The sequence below is a fragment of the Enoplosus armatus genome, chromosome 21, assembly GCF_043641665.1.
Source record: "Enoplosus armatus isolate fEnoArm2 chromosome 21, fEnoArm2.hap1, whole genome shotgun sequence".
Lineage (NCBI taxonomy): Eukaryota > Metazoa > Chordata > Actinopteri > Centrarchiformes > Enoplosidae > Enoplosus > Enoplosus armatus.
Window position 1 is genome coordinate 16,310,450 of NC_092200.1, and position 20,096 is coordinate 16,330,545.

At 44.4% G+C, this 20,096-nt stretch overlaps 1 protein-coding gene across 1 annotated transcript in view; it reads left to right on the forward strand.

Moving 5' to 3' along the window:
* LOC139304541 (partitioning defective 3 homolog) overlaps nucleotides 1–20,096 on the forward strand; it is a 309,773-nt gene that overhangs the window by 220,032 nt on the left and 69,645 nt on the right. Inside the window, exons 22-23 of the mRNA XM_070928476.1 lie at nucleotides 11,376–11,504; nucleotides 19,477–19,779. Of these exons, the coding sequence (XP_070784577.1) occupies nucleotides 11,376–11,504; nucleotides 19,477–19,779 (432 nt within the window). The remainder of the gene's footprint in view (nucleotides 1–11,375; nucleotides 11,505–19,476; nucleotides 19,780–20,096) is intronic.

Consider the following 20,096-nt stretch of genomic DNA (forward strand, 5'->3'; position numbering starts at 1 on the left):
GGCTGCAAACATGACTGAATTCATAAAGTGTGTTATTAAAGAGCTCAAATTAAGTGCAGCAGTGCACCCCTCCATACTCTACCAGGCCCGTGACTGCTAATGATCCAACCCCAGTGGAATCACCCCCAGACCCATCGATGGAAACCCAAGACTCCCTTTCTCCTCTCTTCTCTTCTCCCCCTTTGTCTCTCCCAACATGCTCTCCCTTCTCTTTGCACTTCTTTGCTGTCTTCCTCACTTTCCTCTCCCTCTTTTCCCACCCTCCACCGTCTCTCCTTTCATCAACCCTGATGTTCCAAACAGAAACCCGCCCGATGTTTCTTAACTTCCTCCCTCTCCATTTGATATTTGTTTTCCACACTTTGAGACACTTTGATGTTATTTTTTTTTTCGCTCTGGCCTGGATCGCTTTGATCAATCAGAGAAAGGCTGTTCCGATGCGAGTCGACTCTCAGAGGACATGCGGATTTGAAAATAATGAGAAAACATTAAGAACACGTACAAGGATCTGAGAACGGCACAATCCCATTTTGTTTTTCTAAATAGTACAAATGAATCACTAATGCCCCCCGTAATAAACCTTATTAAATGTATGTTTTGGTCTGAGCAAGGAGAAAAATATAAGCTGAAGTCGAGATGCAAAGCGTGCTTGATATTACAGAGACAGAGTGGGAAATGCACATGGGAGAACCTATTTATTTCCCCCCTATGTGCTATGCAAATGAACTGGGCTGCCTGCTACAGTAGGACTCATTGCTAGTCTGCTCACCCATCCACCAGGCTTAGCATGTAATGAAATCGAGGTCTTTGGCTGAAATGACCTTTCCCATCCACTGAGTTCCCACCTGCTGATGTGTGCACACACCCTTAACATGTGAATGAGAAGATGGGTAGTGGCAAGAGAAACAATCACAGTGAAGGCAAGGGAGACAAAAAAAAGCTGGGAAAATTGCTTTTGAATTACAAAGGTAATATCAATCGATGTTGAATTACATTTCTGATTTCCATCAAAGGCAACCAATTAAAGCCAGGAACCATATTCCTCTTGTTCTGTCAGCGTCTCAACATGTGTTCGGCATGTAAAGTGTATTTTTTCTTCTCTCTCTCTCTCTCTCTCCCTCTCCCTCTCTCTCTCCCTCCCTCCCTCCCTCTCTCTCTCTCTCTCTCTCTCTCTCTCTCTCTCTCTCTCCCTCTCTCTCTCCCTCCCTCCCTCCCTCTCTCTCTCTCTCTCTCTCTCTCTCCCTCTCCCTCTCTCTCTCTCTCCCTCTCTCTCTCTCTCTCTCTCTCTCTCTCTCTCTCTCTCCCTCCCTCCCTCCCTCCCTCCCTCTCTCTCTCTCTCTCTCTCTCTCTCCCTCTCCCTCTCCCTCTCTCCCTCTGGAGATTGTTTTCATAGCCAGATCGGGATTTCATTCCTCCCTGTGTTTGTCATGAAGGAATCTTAATTGGGCTCTCTTTGCCATACCACAATGTGCTCTGTAACCCCCCCCCTCCCGGTTTGTGACTTAGGGAGGAGGTGAATGCAAGGCTGGGAGTGAGAGGAGGAGTGTGTGACAACAGAAGATAAAGTCCAGTCGATATTTCCAGCTGCAGATCCATATCAAACCTGGTTCGGCCCCTTATGAGTGTATCAACAACTAGGAATTACGTCCATATTGGACAGTTCTGCATCTGCTGATTTAAGTTCAATACCAACATCAGGAAGCAGCTTGTCCTTTATGTAGAGAGGTGGAGAGTTAAGCATGGGCCGTGTTATACATGCAATTAATGTTTGCCTCTTCATTAACCATAAGCACAATCCTTTCTTAGCTTTAACCAGTGGTAGCCTTATGCTAACCATCCCTCAAACTTAACCAAGTGTCTTAGTTGCCAAACCTCAACCAGAGTTTATTTTACCATTAGATATTAGATAGCAGATATTGTGGAAAGCAAGAATTAAAAAAATCTTGGCATTGGACATTGACATTGGAAATTCCATCGAATGAGTGTTTTGCTGAATCGGCCAATATTGGCGTCCTTGTCTTGCGATAGGGTTGGTATATCAACTTAACCTTGGCAGCATTTCATGGTTGATTTTTAGTCACTAAGTGCTACATGCAGCATGTTTCATGTGACATAGTTTATTTAAACGTATTTTGCTTTTGAGAACCGGCAGTTTGATCCCACTGTAGACAGAGGAGGAGTGTCCAGGGTTATTTATTTAACCCTGCTTGTGATGTGCAGTCACTATCCCTGAGATTCCTACTCTCCCTCTCTCATCCTCACTTTACTCACAATTACTGTCACTCCCTCCCTCTTTCTTTCCATATATTCACCCGTATCCTTCTTCCCTCCTCCTTCCCAGCTGCCCTGGAGATTCATCGTGGCATTGACTGAAAGACCTCTCCCGTCTCCCTCTGAATACTGGGGGGGATGTATATCACGGATCAGCGGTTCTGCTGTCTCCTCTCTGCGATGTACTTAAATACAACGCTTGGGCCGGTGTGTGTCCATGCCTGTATTTCAAATTCTGACATTTACGAGACACAAAACCTGCCTCACTTCTCTTCTCGCCTGTCCTCTAGATGAGCCTCTGGTAAATCAGGCATTTGAGCATCACAAAAACACATCTGTCTCCAGACTCATCAGCATGTAAATTATTTGGGAAATAATTGCATGAAGCAAGGATAATCAGAAAAGACAAGAACAGAAGCCTGAGAAACACAATTAATTTATGAGATGTATCGTGACAATAATCAAAAGCTATTTCCTCTCACCTACAGTACACCTCCTGATGGGTTTAAGTGATATGAGGTGAAAGCAGCTGTAAATGCATCACCAAACCTATTATCAGTGAAAGTCTCTGATCCCTGTAAGTGTCTGCACATCCGTGTTTTGCACAGCTATTCCAAAATCCAGGTTTCCTTTTTTTCCCGCCGCGGCTCTTCCACATCCACAATTGCGGTTGCCGTCATTAAAAGAGCTGAGCAGACTTTGGATGCTGCGTTTGCTGAATGCTGAGTTTTTTTTGTGTTTTGAGGCATGTGGCAGCAGCCTAGCTGAGGATGCAGAGAGTGGCAGTGATCAAAATGGCCCATTAGGAATGCAGTGTGCCATACTGTATCTAGGTCACAGCCTGAGCCACCTACCGGAGCTCTTCCACCAAGAAACCACAGCGTTGCCCCTCCCTGCTCCCTTCATCCCCCATTCTGCATCCCTGCATCCCTGCATCCCTGCGTGTGAGAGTGTGGGCTAGGTTGGTGAAGCATTAGCTGAATGTGAGCGTGTGTATATGTGTATGTGTATGAGTGTGTGAGATCTTGTGTGTGTCTGCTCATGCACGGGTTGTGGCTAGCAAAGGCATTAGGCAACTGATAATATGTTTGTACATAAAGAGAATGAGAAAGACAGTGTGCAGAATGATTTTGAGTGGTAAGAATGTCAGCAGTTCAAATAACACAACATGACTTTCCCTGATCAGAATGCACACACACACACACACACACACACACACAATCTTACCCCACCACCTGAAGTTCCCTCCGGGCTGCTCAAGTGTTTCTATGTAAATTGTCCTTCAGAAACTCCCTCCTCACTGCACTCATACACTTTAACAAATGGATGTATGAATGCGTTTGGACTTTTTATTTGTGTTATAATGAGAGGCTTTAATCAGGGGTGTCAGGAATTTGAAACGTTTCTTTGAGCGTGTGCAAAAACACCCCTCCCCTCCTCACACACACACACACACAGACACACACACACAACTCAGTGATTTATGTGAAACATTAAAGGCAATCATGTTGGGCTGGGCCTCGTCCTTTGTATTGCACGGGCTGTTTGAAATATGGAAAAGCCCAGCTGTCCCTTGATATACAGACAAACACACACACATATACACAGATGCTTGTGCGTAGTTGCTATTGCTTAAATATGAATAATTGGCACACACAGCAAACAGATGAATGCTGTTTTTTTCTCATCTTGCAAACACACACACACTCATCCTCACGCAAAAACTTTTAGTTGTAGATAGACCTTCTGACCCCCCTCACACACACACAGTTGCTTTTATACTGATAGTTGTTAGTTTAAGAGCAGAGAACATCCTCAGCCATTCACAGTGATGCAGCTCTGCGTGTCTACATCCTGTCTGGTCACTGTGGCTAGAAAGAACATTTCTCAATAAGAGCAGATTAGCTCTGCCGCTGGAATTTTGAAAATCTACCATACCCTCCTCCACACACACATTCACATATAATGGCACAAACAAACACAGTGGAAGTACAATGAAACATCTGTGGGATGGAATGCCACCCAGAAATAGCCCTGCAGCTCTCTGTGACTGGCCATTTTTCACACACATGTATTTATTTCAATCTAAACCCCTTTTCTCGTCTTCCTCTTCCTCCTCCTCCTCATTAGGGGTGTTGGTGGTGGAGTTGGGTGGTGGGGTGATAAGCTCTCATGAGGCTCTGTTTGTCTTTGGCTATCTACAGTAGGTCTCCTAACAACTAGACCAGCGGTGGAATGTAGCTGTTGATCAGGCCATTGGACACAGGACCGGCACAGACTTGGATAAGGGAAAGTAAAGGGCTTGAAAGAAAAACAGAGCAAGTCAGAACGATACATGGAAGAGAGGAAAAAACAGATGGAAGAAGACCCCTCTGAGTTGCAGAAATAACAGGAAATACTAACTGACACGGCAGGAAAAGAGATACATTTATGGCTGAAAACAAGTTTCTGAAAGGACGGTATAGCATCAATCCATGCATCTGTATTTCAGCCATCTTCATTTCCATACAATAACCTCTTTATGGCAAACATGTGGGGACGGCGATATTGGCTGAGAAAAAGACCGTCATTTAAATACAATGATCTGAGATGACATACAATTCATATACCTGTAGATAGTTTTTCTTTTTCATTGTGCTGGCGTGGTGAAAGACCACGTAGAGCGTCACTAACCTGAACCTCCCCCAACGTGACGGTGTCTCCTTCGCTCGGCCGGGAGACCTAAGAGGCGTAGAAGTTTCTGGTAGGAATCATTTTTCCTCCGTCTTGCTCGTGGCACTGTCCCCCTACTGGGGCTCGGCCTGATGTCATGAATAAATGCATGTCATGCCTCGGCGGTGCGGGACACACCGCTTTCTCATCCGGCATGAACCATTTCGACTCCCATCCTCCTCCTGCACCTCTCCCCACTGTTTTCACACCGTTGAGAAGAATTAGGCCTGGCTTCCCTCCAGAGCTACAGCCAATCAACAGCACAGCAGCCCCCCCCCCACACACACCACCACCCCCCATTTCCTCAGGAGGAAATCGATGTGTGCAAGCCCTTGTCCAATGAGGTGAAAGCACAGAGATGTCATATCTCGCTGTGACCTGTAAGAGGCAGAGGGAAGGCGAGGGAATGTGCGACTGCATTAAGGGTTGTGTTATTTTAAAGGCACATTTCAGATCATGAACCCCAAGACGGTGCGAGCCCACAGAGGTGTTACCTTATCTCACACGTTCACTGATGAATCTCAGGTTGCAGTCTTTCTCCTTAAACTCTTAAGTAAAATGCTTTTCTGAGGAAGCATCGAATTGTAGACTCTATTTAAAAAGAGCCCTGGCTGAGCAGGGAATTCGCTGACTGACGTTACAGGTTGGGGATAATGAGTTCCGCGGGGAGGGAGATAATCGGCTGGCGGTGGCCGGAAGAACGGCAGGAGAACATCCTCCCATACCTCTCTGGGGCTGGTGTCCCTGGAAACCAGTGGTGGCGACATTACTCTGAGGCCACTCGATGATAACGGATGCCCCTTTAATGCCTGTTAACGATCGCCGGGTCACAGTGTGATTCCTGGGAAAGAAAAAGAAAAACTCTCTCTCCCCTTTTTCTTTTTCTGACTGTCTCATTGGATTCTTTTTACAAGGCATCTGTGTGCCTCACCCCAGGTAGAGAGTGTTTACTCTCCACAACTGCAGCAACACTTAGGAAGGCGAGGCTGTCGGATTTGTCTGTCCTCCTCGCGAGCTAACAAGGCACTATTAAAATTACATGCCACTGTCAGGGTTTTGCCCTAGGTGCTGCACTGTGTACAAATCATGCACTGCTTCATATTGACATGCCCTTGCATTGGACAGGGATAGGAGAGTGAAGAGGGAAAAAGAGCAATGTTTTATTTGCGTGTGCTCCTCTTAACTTTCTGCTGTGTACTTTTAGCCATCAATAAGATGATAATAACGTCTCCTGATTCTTCTCTGAGAACAAAAAAAGTCTATTTTTTATGGTGCTTTATAGATTATCACCATGAAATGCAGAGAGCGGAGGCATAGTTATTTATTTTCTTCCTGACTGAGACAAATACAGTTTCTGGGGGGGGGATGGGGGCTCAGACACCACATCAGATGTCTGTGGGGGGACTTCGCCCTGGGAGATTTGGATTAGCTTTCAGGTTGGCCAAGCAGAAACCATAATGATTCTCTCTGTCTGCCCTTGAAATTATCTTCTCGTCACTTACTCAAATTGATAGATGCAGTCACTTTTTTTTCCCTTTCTGGCTCACCTGCTCCATTTTCAGGTTTGAATAATGCCAAAAGATTTAACACCTCACATGACGAGTGCATCACGTGAGGTTAAACCGGGTGGCCCGTCAGCATCCTTGTGTTCACTTTCAAAAACCACATTCTAGGAGAAGGAATAGACGGCTATTTCTGCTGTCCTCTCTCCCTAAGTCAGCAACTTCCTGTGAGCAAACCGCAGATTCCCCACAGAAGATGTCAAAACAGATTAGCTTCTCTCAAATCTACTCCCCAGATTAAATGATTGTAACAATCAAACTGGCTTTGAGGCTTTGCATAATTTACTTTTTCTCCCTCTTTGGAAATTCCGTCTTTGACTTTTTCCTCCTCTGTTGTGCTGCAGCCTTGAAGTATTATTACCCTGTAAACCGATGAAGATGATGTATGAGGCATCCACTGCTAGTGGTATAAACCCTTCTGTTTTCTGTGATATATGAGGATGTATGATATTGAATGGAGTACCTATTTACTGGCTTATTTTGTAGGAAAAGCAGACACAAACAGCAAAGCCAGCTACTCAGTAATATGCCTAATGCGCAACAGTATTTGAAAACATTTTATTTTTTGAGACGCTGCCGGCAGATGTCAATTTTCGGACACTTTGATTGAACACTTCAATTTTCCTCTTAATGTTTCATCGCATCAGTGGCCATTATAACATTAATAAAGCATATATTGTATATGACTGACACATGTTAGATTGTGTACCAGCCAAATGAGGTTTGATGGCCAATCAGACATTATCAGGACCAAATGGTGATGAATATGACAGAGCAGCTCAAGCTTTGAACGCAGCCTAAAGGTCATAAATATTGATGTACTGATCCAATCTGCATCTTACTCAGCTGCTGTGTGTTTGTGATCGTGTAATCTTAACTGAATGTCTTTCTACCCAGGTGGTTTTACGATCTACATCTCTCCTCACCATCATTCTTTGTCTTTTGAGGGCCCCTCTGCATTTGTGTATTCATCACTCTTACCTGCTGTTTGCCACCGTGAGATAGATGCTTAGGAACGGATCATTACACAGAGCTTCGGTCTGGTGGACTGAAGCAGAAAAATAAGATCAGAGCTTTATGAGGATGCAAATGGCATATCATTGTTTACCTGGCTTTAATGGAGATGTGAGGTCCAGCTGTTGCTCTAATAGTGACCAACGCAAGTCCTTTCAAATAGCTATTTAACAGTATAATCAAAATTATAATCAAAAAAGTTTCTTTTGGTGGTGGTGGCGGGGGGGGGGTAAGTGGAGGTTTGAGTTTATTCTGTTTGGGAGTGCCTCAGTAGCCGAATGGTTACAGCGCTTGTCATGGTTGCAACAGTTGCCAGTTCGATTCTAGGTACTGACCTTTGTTGCATGTCATACCCTTCTCTCTCCCCGTTTCCTGTCTATGTCTTCGCCTGTCACCATCAAATAAAGGCCAAAAATGCCACAAGAAATCATCTTTAAAAGAAAAGATGCAACATATACTGTATTTACTCCATTGTCATTCTACCAGAGTTGCAGCTGCCAATCAATATCTTATTATCAAGCCTCATCAACCTGACTCTCAATACAACTATCCTGATGCCCGATCAAAGCCAAGGTGCCAATACCGGCTGAAGAGTTTTACAGAAACGGCTGAGTTCCTTCTTCCCTCCTGACACTGATTAACTCATTACTGCTTTTTAACAGATTCCCTTCGTTTCTCAAATGAGACACTTATCTTCCAGAGGCAGGTTTGAAAGTCGATACAGTTTGCAGTTTTTATGCACACACTGGTACCGCAGATTTCTGTATTTTCCTGCTGAGAAAATGTTGAGTGTAGAAATAGCACATTGGGGTTTGTACGTCAGTGGAGGTTTGGTGGCTAATCCTGTGTTCCACCACGGGTCCCCACTGGCAGGATTCAGGCTGTTCAAGTGAAGGGCAGAGCCGTGTTGTCAGCGAACCAGCAAGTGTCCCGATAGCCTTCTAATAGCTCTGGTAGCATCATTCCTTTCCTCCGCCTCCACTTTGATGTGGGCCCTCCTTCTTAGGCCACCGGCGATGGGGGAATAGCCTTTCATATGGGAGCTGCTGTATGCCCAGGGTCCTGCTCAGTCTAATCCGCCAATGGGTTTCACTATGACAAATCCCTCACTGTATTGATGTCGATCCAAAAGAAGAAGAAAAAAAGTTGAGGGCAGAAGTTTGTCTCCCCTAAGGTTACTTTATGTTTTTTGGGGGGGTCGGAGTAAGAAGAGACTGAGAAAAAAAATTGGAAGAGTAAAAGAGGAAGGTGAATTTTCCTCAGGAAGTTAATGAAAGTCCTTGAAGTGCGGCGAGGGAAGCTGCCACCTGCCCTGGTGATAGATAGCCGGTCGACTATTATTAGCATTCCCGGCCCCAGCCTAGAGTTTTATGCCTTGCTACAGCCATTTGTTGATTAATTAATCAGGTAATGTATGCTATCTGTGTTACAAAAGAACTCAGATATTACTCCCTTGGCCCCGCCTGGGCTCTCTGCGCGACCACAAACCCGGATCCCCTACCAGGCCACAGCGCATTCGAAAGATTATAATTCCAAAGCAGCCACTACCAAAGAAAAGCCATTTGCACAAAGGTCCTGGCTGTTTTTAATGTAAAGTAGAATAATAAACATCTGTGAGGCAAACAGCCTCCCATTTCATGAATATATTCACTTCCACCGCCCAAAGTCAACCTTGTCTGAAGTAATTTTTCCACCTTTCAGAGAAAGTTTTCAAACTTCAGCTATGAGGAAGGTAAAAATAAATCCAGAGTGAAGCATGGTGGGTCTGGGAGACTGCAGAGCTCAATGCTTTCTCCTGTTCCTGTGTCTGAAGTTGAATGGGACTGCTCAAAAAAAGCCCATGTGGAACATCGTAATCAATGTCTGTGTGTACAATGCAAGAACATCGAGTTACGTTATGTAACGTAAACAGTCAATATAAGACATTTTCTATTGAATTTCGTCTCACTTGTGGCCACATACCCTCATGCCCATTAACTTTCTGTTACTGCCTTGTCTTTGGAATCAGCAAATTTGTTCATATAATTGGCCAATCATCAAAAGAAGTACTGCAGCGCTTCAAGCCAGATATCTGTCTCTTCCTTATGTAAGATACATTACAGAGCAGTCATTGTGAATTGCGTATCACCTTCATTTCTTACAATTGTATTATTATTATATTGTCCCAAAAAGACACATTTTTTTGTGCAGCCTTGGTAAGATTTGCTTTTGATTTGGGATGTAATGAAAGTGTGAAGAATATGAAGTTCTCCCATCAAAAGTACTTTTAAAGCCGTCGGTTAGAGCTATGTTACACACATTTTGTACCATCCTCCCAGCATTTCTTGAGGTTCACCCTGCTTCCCCCTATGAGGCACGGTTGAGGGCTGACCCAATGCCTACCCTGGTGTTAAGCATCCACAATAACCATAGTTACGGCATGGCAGCACATTCATGTTTACCAATTCTCACCTCTCTCATAAAATAACCCCTCAACAGTAATTACCTGAAGAAATCTTGGTTTTCATAGGTTAGCAGTGTTTGTGAACATGGTGTTCAAGTGGTTGCATAAAATTAGGCTTTGCATGTCCATACATATTGAGCACCACACATCATGGGTCAAAGTAGATAGATTAACACTGTATGTGCTGTATATGGTGTAGAGATGTGCTTCTATCTCAATGTGCAAAATGACCATCATGTGCACTTCCTGGAGATCTGTCTGTCATACTTCCTCTCTCTGTATCCTGTCGTTTTGTATTTCCTCCACAGCTGGCACCAGCATGACATGGCATCATACTTTCATGACATTGTCTTTCCTGTTCCGTCTCATCAGAGAGGTTGTCCTTTATCACTGAATTATGTGCACATGATTAAAGCTGGCATCTGATCTTAGTGCTATCCACAAGCACATTGCTGTGAGTAATAAAGCCTCAGCCAGTGGAGTCGGATAATAGAGTTGTCCATATATTGTGTGTGTTTGCGAGTGTGCAGGCCTGTAAATGTACTGTACTCAACTGTCAACTGCAGGCCTCCTTTCTATTTTCCATTCCTCATCATTTTCTCACACCCCTCAGTCAGCCAGAGTCTCCAGTCATTTATTCGCCCAGCACCGAGCTCGGCCGACTGGAGGAATTTATGACCATCGGCTTGGCTTATTCTCACCTCGCTGTAAAGCTGTAACAGATTTACCGCCAGCGGTGTGTCACTGCCGTCATTAAAATGTAAAAGTTTGCGACGCTGCCGAGAAAGTTACAAATGATGCCGGCGAGCTCGGCCGTTTCCTCCACTTATATTTCGCCCCGGTTGCTGGTAGTTTGTTCCCTCCTCGCTCAAAACTGAATCATGAGCTGTCACCGCTCCCATCACTCTAAGTAAACTCTACAGCTCAGGGAGGAAACGGGGAGCTCATCCTCTCTTTTAAAAAAATGGGAGCGTTGCCGTTTTCCACTTTTCAGACTTACTCTTAACACCGCACGCTGAATCTTTTCTGCTGTCCTGGAAGGAGACTTGGCAGGGAGGGAATTCACTACGTTGACTTATCTTTTGATATTGCTCGATGCATTTTGATTGCATTTATATGAAAATGTTTATTGAAAATGTTATTCTTTCAATAACGAATGGGTGCCCCGGGAGTTCCCTCCTGAGCTGTCTCCCCAGTACAAACCCGACCTGAAGATTTTGACAGTTTGACACTTTAATTTCCTACCGAGTATTTCACCTGAATTTCCCGGACAAAGGAAGAGACATGCTGCTATAAAAACAGTCCATGTTGGGTTGGAAATGATTAAAGCCTGGGCCTCAATTAAATCCTCTCTGCCCTTCTCTTTTACTCAGGTTTGGAAAGCACCGGAGGGATGAGCGACCAGGAGACAGGATGGAGCGGAAGGGTTCCAGTAAATCTAAAGCCGAGGACATGCAGGCGTCAGAAGAGGAGACCCTGCGGATGAGGCTGGAACAAGAGAGGTGAGTGCTCAGACAGAGCCTTGGCTCGCTAAAAGCCTCAACAATTAAGTCCCAGCTGAACAAAGAAAAAAAAAATACTACTGACCGGAAAATTAGCAAACTACCTAATTAGCAAAATGGGGGAGCAAGGTTGGGAAATTCTGGGAAAGCACTCAGATGTCAATTTGTGAAATGTCCCTTTCTTTTATATCAGTACATTAAATAGATCATTTATGGATTGTTGTTGCCTGCGCCATTCAGAGGCGCTGACCTCCTAATGGTGCTCGTAGGCCCCTGTGGATTTGGCATGATTGAATGGTGCTCATTATAATAGTGAAATCGATGTAGCCCTGCATTTGTCTTCTCCTGCAGCTTGCCCAGGTTGTTAATCGCTCAAGAATACACTGTTCCCTTTTTATTCGCTCCTCTTGGCTCTATGTCCTCCGGTGTTTGTGGACATCAGGGCGTCCAGAAGAATCAGGCGAGGCATTGGTTTTGCCGCGTGCACCTCATCCCTCACAGACAAGCCCCATTTAATTCTCTCCAGCAGGGAAGACAATATTGGTGGCAGGGTGAATGAAAAGACAGCTTGCTGCCTCCATTGTGCTCCACCAGCCAATTGAACTCAGTAATCAAACTGCCATTGGTAATGACTGCTAATTGAATAGAAACAATAGGGCTTGATACCGCTCCTTCTTACGGCGAAGGGTGAGAAGGATGGATGGCTGTCAAAAAATGCATGGTACCACAAAGACAAACAAGTGTGCACATAAAAAAAAAAAAAATGACAAAAAAATCACAAATGCCCTCTCCCCCGCTGAATGGAACATCTGGAGGCCTTGCTCAAAAAGCTGTAGCACATTCCTTTTTGGTATTCAACTGACATTGCAGTGAAGGTCCTCTCCACTGAGGGTGTGAACCCCTCTGGCTGAGGGCCCAACACATTTCCCTCAGTGCACCCTGGAGAACGGCCGCCTGGCTCTACATCCAGATCCGTCCCCTTTGAGGAGCTCCCAAACGACTGTCATGCTAAGCAGCAGAATCAACACAGACGCGTAGTGGGCATGAGATATGTAGAGTACACGCCCTCACAACCCTCCACCAAACACATACACACTATTTAAATCCCGTTCCTACGTCTTTTCTTCCACCGCTGTCACCTAATTTCTTTGTCTGCTACTTTGTCTTGCAGCACATTCTCATTCCCTGTCTTGTTTGTGTCCGTTCTGCATGTGTGAGCTCCGGTCCCAGCTCCCTGTGCAGGAGGGCAACCTAATTCTTTCCTTTTGTACCTGTTCCCAAATCCCATCACTCAGCCAGGCCGGGATTGTCCCTCAGTTAATGGAAAGGGAATCCTGAGGGAAATTGTGGTGGGTAATAATAAACCAACCTGCCATGAAGACAAGTCGATATTCAAAGCATTAGGGTTCAGCAGGACGACAGCTCAGAAATCCATTACTTCTTGTATTTTTTGGTAGCACCACTGTGTTACACTCCCACCGTGCTACGTTTGATTGTCGTAGCTCGCTGCTTAAGGCACAAGCTCTGATTGATAACATTGCCGCCACGGAGACAGTACCATTTAAGAGTACGTTTATGAAATTATGGAATGGACGGTAACAGGTTTTCCGAAGGCAAACGTCAGCCAGCGCTGTGTGTCAGCACCACCCGGGGATGGGCCGCAGCCAAACCACTGGGCCCAGCTGACATTAGCGACCATTAATTCAAGCAGACGGTTTTGACAGGGGCTTTTAGTGATTCAAAATAGGAGTCAGCGAAGAGGTGAGACAGATTAATTCATAAAACTTGCCCTTTTTTACTCTGCAATAAGGCAGCTACGGTTATATATTTAAAACTCTGACCTTGATATCATTCATGCAATTTATGGTTTGGCCTGCAGTCCTTGCACACCCAACTCGTTTATTTTGAGTAAGAATGTTCTCCCCCGTTGATATCTTGTCAGCCTCTTATGGATGGAAGATGATGGAGACGAGAGTACATAAAACCTGGACTTCATTGCCAGAGCACAGTGCGATGCTTCCTCCTAATGAGGAGTGGCTATCAGCTGCATTTGTTTTACTAAAATCTGGCAGATTTGATACAGCTCCTGTGATTTACTGTTTAATGTGTCATCAAGGCGGCATTAGAACCTGTGGTTAGGCTGATCTAAATCTTTGTGCATCCCAGCAGCGGCAGCCATTACTCTGGTTTTCTTTAAGACCGTGGACAGCACCCAAGACACCCCTATCTGATTGGCTCATGTTGAGAGGACTGTGGAGACAACAAGCGCTCTGATTGGACCTTGGGTGGCCCGGAGAGCAGTCATTTCTGTGGCTGTGGCTCATTCACACAGGGCCATGGGGGAGAAGCGAGAGAAAGAAACACAGGGCGGGTGGTGTTGGTGGAGCTTCTATCAGTCTCTGACTTATCTCAGCACATGCTAGCCCTGAAACTATATGTTCCCAGCCAAAATGGGAAACACACAAAGACAACCTGACAATGTCCCATCTTCATTTTCCGCCTGAACTGAACTCCATTCGCTCTGTCTTTCTCTGTGGCAGCTGATTATGATGTCCATTCTCTCTTATCTGCTTGGCTCCGGTTGGCTTCTAATCAACGGCCAGCACTCCACTGCCACTCTCCTTGTTCCCGCTCCCCAGACCACAGCAGAGCACACCACTGCTTTTTTTTCCCCCCTCGACAGTGGCCTGCTTCCTCTTGTTTGTTGTTTGACTTCCTGCTGACTCTAGACAAACAAATCCTGACCAGTGTTTCTGGAGTTGGGTCAGTCAGCACTATTCACTTTGAACAAACGGCAAACCTGTATTGGTCGTGAGAATTTGGTCTTTTATTTAACAAAAGAGACGTTCTTTTCTTATACCATGTTCAGAGTACAGACATAAAAAAATAAAGCAATTTGCGATGAGGCAGATCCTTCCTTTTTTCGTCACAGTGATTGTGCTACCAACGTTATCATTCCTCTTTGTCAAACCATCTCATTAGTTCAGTATCCTATTTGAGTCTCATTTGCATAGTGAGTTGAAGGGAAGCTCCAACTGACTGATTGGGAAGTGTGATTACATTTGTAATTATATCGATACCTACAGCAAGTTAATGTGATTGTTAACACTGTGAATTAACACCACAAAACTTGGACAATTATCTCAGTGATTGCATTATGCTGTTATGGGCCAAGTGTCAACACAAAAGATGGGTTATTGGCGGTTGGCGATTCTGCACAGACAGCTGCACGCAGAGTCATTTACGGCACTTTGATTAGATTCAGATACATTCTGCCCTCCATCTGCACTTCAGAACAATAGAACATGTTTTAGTGAGCGAGCATTGAAAAGAAAAATCTATTCAAGGCAGCTGGATGAGAAAGTAAGAGAGCAAATACATTCTGTTTCATCAACCTCAGTAACAATGCATATTGAAGAGGCAGGCTTTCAAGCGTCTAAGTGTGTTGACTTCAAAATGAGTGTCAGACAGCTCCCCCTCCTTCCTCTCCATCTCCCCCCAGCCTCCCTTGGGTAGATTCCACATTGACAAACATATGGAGAAGGAGTCTGCTGGCTTTGTTGGTCCAAAAAAACAGCCCTGTTGGATAAACAGTGAGTTTTATTCAGTGTGGAGAGGAAGGACTTGAGGTGAGCTGACATGTTGCTACCAGTTCACACCAGGCCTCTCATTCCACCAATATAATGTGTTAAAGTAATTACTTGACAGCTTTAGCAACAGTATCATCACAAATTCAGTTTTTGGTTCGTGTGAAGGTGCGTTTTTTGGTTCGTGTGAAGGTGCGGTATCCATTTATGAATGACAATGAATGACAAGAAAAACAACAGGGAGAACAGAGATAACAATAATTTTCTTGAAGACATGGTCAGTCAGTGGATTAGGAGTTGAACTTCAACTGCCCTGAAAGCCTCAGCATTAGACTGTCTAGACTGTCTGTTAGCCAGGAGGAAATGCCTTTCTACTGCACTGTTATGAAGAACAAGTGAGTAAGCATTGTATTTTATTTAAAGGTATATGTGAGGTCAGCTCTACTTCTAAGAATATAGAGGAAAACACAGACAACACATAGAGACACAAAAGAAACCGAGGAATTACTGACATAATACTGGAATTATCTCATTTTCTGTCATCAGTGTAATTAAAATGAAAACGAAAATCCACAGTGGGGCTGCATTGAAGTGCTACAGCTGGACTGTCCCCTTTTTGAAATATAATCTCCCCGGGCTGGTTGCGTTAAAAGCTACAGTGTCCTCTCCTCTCGACGTAGTATCTGAAGAGAGGAGAAGGGCTGGTAATTGGGGCTGTACAGTAATAATGTGTTTAGTGTGGGCAGCACTTTCCTTAGTGTTAACATGCTGGGCCATTAATTGGCTAATGGAGTATATATGGTAGAGCGCGGGGGTGGTCTCTCAGGAGAAAATGGGGGTAGGAGAGGAGTTGGAAGTGGAGCAGCAGTTGCAGGTTGCCCAAGAAGAACGCAGTTAGCAGGTGTGGAGCTAATGAGTATATTGCTGAGCAAGAAAATGGCTTCCAAATTGCAACCCTGTTTCCCATAAAATGCACTGCTAATTTGTTGATGTTTTTCTGGACCTCTGCTAAGAAGTCATAGGGAGGAGGTTGGGGTGAATGGTTGGGTGGCTTGCAGTCCAGGTGTAAGGTTTAGGCTACAGTTGGTTAATGTTAGGAGAAGATCATGGTTTTGGATAGTTAAAAAAAAAAAAGTTAATCGTATCTCGTACTCTCCAAAATTTAATTTAGGCCACAATCTTTCTCTTACATTTAAGTGCAGATAGCGCAGGTAAAACAAGTGAAATATGTTTACAGTGAACATTTTGCAGATACTTTCATTATAAATGTTTCCTTGTTCTGTTGATAAAACAGACTAAGAGTCTACAGCCAAACTGGCAACTCTGTGAACTGAGCTGTACTTAGACGTTGCTTTGAGCTAAATTCTAATGTGACAGTGCTAACATGTTTACGTTTAGTAGGTATAATGTTTACCTTGGTCAATAACGTAGTTTTGTGTTTTAGTGTGCTAACATTTGCTAATTAGCACTAAACCCAAAGTACAGCTGAGGCTAATGAGAATGTCATTAGTTTAGCAGGTAATTGGTTATAAACCAAAGTATTAGACACATTTTGACCTGACGATGGTGCCAGATGAAAAGGTTGATCAAAAAGTTATTCCAGTTCAGTTCACCGCAATCCACCCAAAAGCTGTTGCGACCTTTCACTTAAAAAAGTCAACCTCATGGTGGCACTAGACGAAATGTCAAAATAGCACCAGAGTTATTAGGATTCATCCAAACTGTGATTGGCCCAAAAGTTTGTGGCAATCCATCTAGTAGTTGATGAAATATTTCACAGGATAAGTGAAACCTTGGTGGTGCTAGATGAAAATACATAGGATCACCAAAATCAGTGGGATTCACCCACTGGGGACCATGCATGTGGGTACCAAATTTCATGGCGATGCATCCAAAAGTTATTGAGATATTTCACTGTGGACCAAAGTGGGGGCCGACAGACAAACAGGCCAGCATTGCCATCCGTAGAGCCACGCCGCCAGCATGCCTAAAAATATAATCTGGGTGGCATTTCCTTTAAAACTATTTTTTTCATGCAAATTAGATGCATACAAAGGACAATTTTTAGGTGACAGGGTTCCTACATTTCTGGTAGTGTGACTCTTGACACGTCAATAGGAAACAACACTGTCTGATAGTCCACCTTTTCTTTCTGACAGCCAGAACAAGTTAGAGTAGTCCTCACCCTGCAAACTGACAGGTTTGGATTGTGGATATGTTTTCTCCACAAACACACAGATAGGTAGATCTTTTGTTAGACAAAAAGGGCCGTGACTTCTGCCCTCAAAAAAAGGGGAAGGACATGATTAATTGAAACAACAGCCTGTTCTGAAAGTTGATGAGAAACAAAGTTACATTGCAGGATGGACCAGATGGTAATGATGCTAATGACAACAGGATGACTCACATCTTTGATATTTTCGCTTGTTAATATCCTTTTATTGAAATGCACCTATTAGCTTTATCCATGTCAGACTCCAGAGGCCTGGAAGTGAAGCCTCTTTTTTTTTGCTTCATGTCGCCAGTCTAGCCAAGGCCATTATCTTGTCCCAAATGTCAATATCGCAGTTTTTATGAATCTGATTAGTCCATAAAACGCCAGAGGGTCTTGAGATCCCAGCGGACTTCCGTGAACCTGTGGTAACATCATTGTCTGGTCCTTCCTGGCAGAGATCTGACATCACTTTAGCCAGATGGCAGGTGAAAGGGCTTCTGGGAATTTGTGTTTTTCACACTGTGAGGCTTGTTTTCCACTTCCTGATAGCGCAAGCTAAAGTAAGACCACACCAAGTGCACACAACTATGCTTTGAGTTGATAATTTCGATATTGTACCTGGTCCGTGACAATGCAAAAATACATCAAATCAGCTTAGAGGCTTTATAAATGACTGCATATCATGCAACATTGCATCAGGCCTCCATCAAAATCTCATTCCGTAGATAATGCTGAGAAAATGGGATTTTGGACGGCTAAAAATAAACAGGGTAGTCTATGGGTAGGATGGGGGAATTGGGTTAATCCGGCACTGAAAAATGGTGATTGTTTGAAATGTGATTACTGTTATTAAAATACACAGACATGGGAGAGAGGGGTAGGCTAGGGGTATTCTAGCTCTGTTCCAAACCTGTCAATCATCTGTGAGAAGCAGCGGTGGGGGGTCAGGGGTCAGTTATGACCTGAGGTAATAGGGAAGCCTAGCACCAGTGGGAGGTAGCATACCCTACAGCATGGATACAACATCTGGAACCAGTGAGCAGTCTGGTGGCTGCTGCCAGGGTCACCGCAGCAGGAGGTCAACCCCCCCCTCCGCCTGTCCTCAGCTCTTCTCCTGTGTACTCCCCGCTGTCCACCTCCCCGCTGCTACAATGCCAGCTCTCCTGGCTCCCATGCAGCACCATGACTGAGTCTTGTTAGCTGCGGACAGATGGGCATTCACACGTAACCATTCTCTGAGACAGGAAAGGCCCTGTGAAAGGCTCTGTTGTGTGAAAGTGGTCCCGAGGAGAGGAACGACAAGGAGGAAGAGGAGGTCTGACAGTCTTCTTCCACCTCCTCTTGTTAGAGGACCTGAGGCATAAGTTCAGCTCACTCGTCTTGGCCCCTCTAATGGCTCATGGAAAGCCACATATTTGAATAATACTGCTTGGCGTCTCTCACTACAGTGGAAGACATTTTTTTGTGTTACTTAGTAAAAGAAAGCCACTTTAGAAGTTTGAGGGGAGGCCTCCTCCTCAAGTCTGCCCTGATCAATATCTGAGATTAAATTTAAAAGTTGGAATGCTGCTTTAAGCCTCTCCCAATCTAGGATGGAATATTACAGTTGGTCTTTTCTTTTCTACCCCTTTCTCTTTATCCAGTGTTGCCTCCTTGCTGTGCATTTCTTATGCACTTGCCTCTCAGTACCTCAAGTACCGTCAAGTATCCCCTTGTTTCTCCTACTAGGTACATTTAGTCTTCAAAAATAAACGCATGTAAATCATACGCTAGCATCTTTGCTGAGTCCCCAGGCATATTTTATGCATTCTTGTAAAAACAACATGAAAACTGGATGGGTTTCCATCAGCAGAGCTGGAACAAATATTCTATATATTAAACACAAACAAACTCATGGGAAGACATAGAAAGAATCTTTTAAGATCCGATTAAAATAGTAAAAAAAAGTAAATATGTTACCATTTGTCTGGCTGACCATCTGAAAGTTAGTAATCTTTGACTCATCAAATGCTTTTTCATCACAACATGTTTTGTAGGGCATAAAATCTTTATTCACAGTGAGGAAATTATATTGAATTTTGGCATTTTGAGCATCATGTTTAGTTTGCCAGATGATTCACGAATAAAAAAACACTTTTCACACTTTTTCTCTTCAATGTGTTTATCACAGAATACAGGCCAAGACACGGGAGTTTCGGGAGAGGCAGGCAAGGGAGAGGGAATACGCCGAGATCCATGACGTGGTCAGCCGCACCTTCAGCTCAGATGAAGAGCACACGTATGCTGGCATCGGATCATTTGACTCGTCGGTGGATAGCAGCAGCATGGATCCTTACAACCACCACTATCATCTCCCTCAGAGTCCCCAGAGCCCTCACCTTCCCTTGAGGCTTCAGGACGACGGTCCACCCCTGGAGGCTCTGTACGCCCAGGTCAACAAGCCGCGCAATGGACGCCCTGCAGCTCCGGACAGGTAGGGGGCGCTCAACACACATCCACAATACTCATGACTCAACAGCGTGCTTTGTAATTCTCTCTACCTTTCTCGTTCAATCAAACGACACTAAATAGCTTTGTGCTTCTGCTTCTGCTTTGCAACAGTCTCGTTCATTTGCACCTCATCTATAATGTATAAGCGGTGGTGTGATTGTATTTGTTCACTTTTACTTGTCATGGGTGACACATGCTGCACAGAAAAACAATGAATTTCACACAGGGTTTTATCGCTACCTCATCCCACAAGGCATTGCCCCGTGCAAGCAGGCAAAATCCACAGGCAAGGTAAAACAA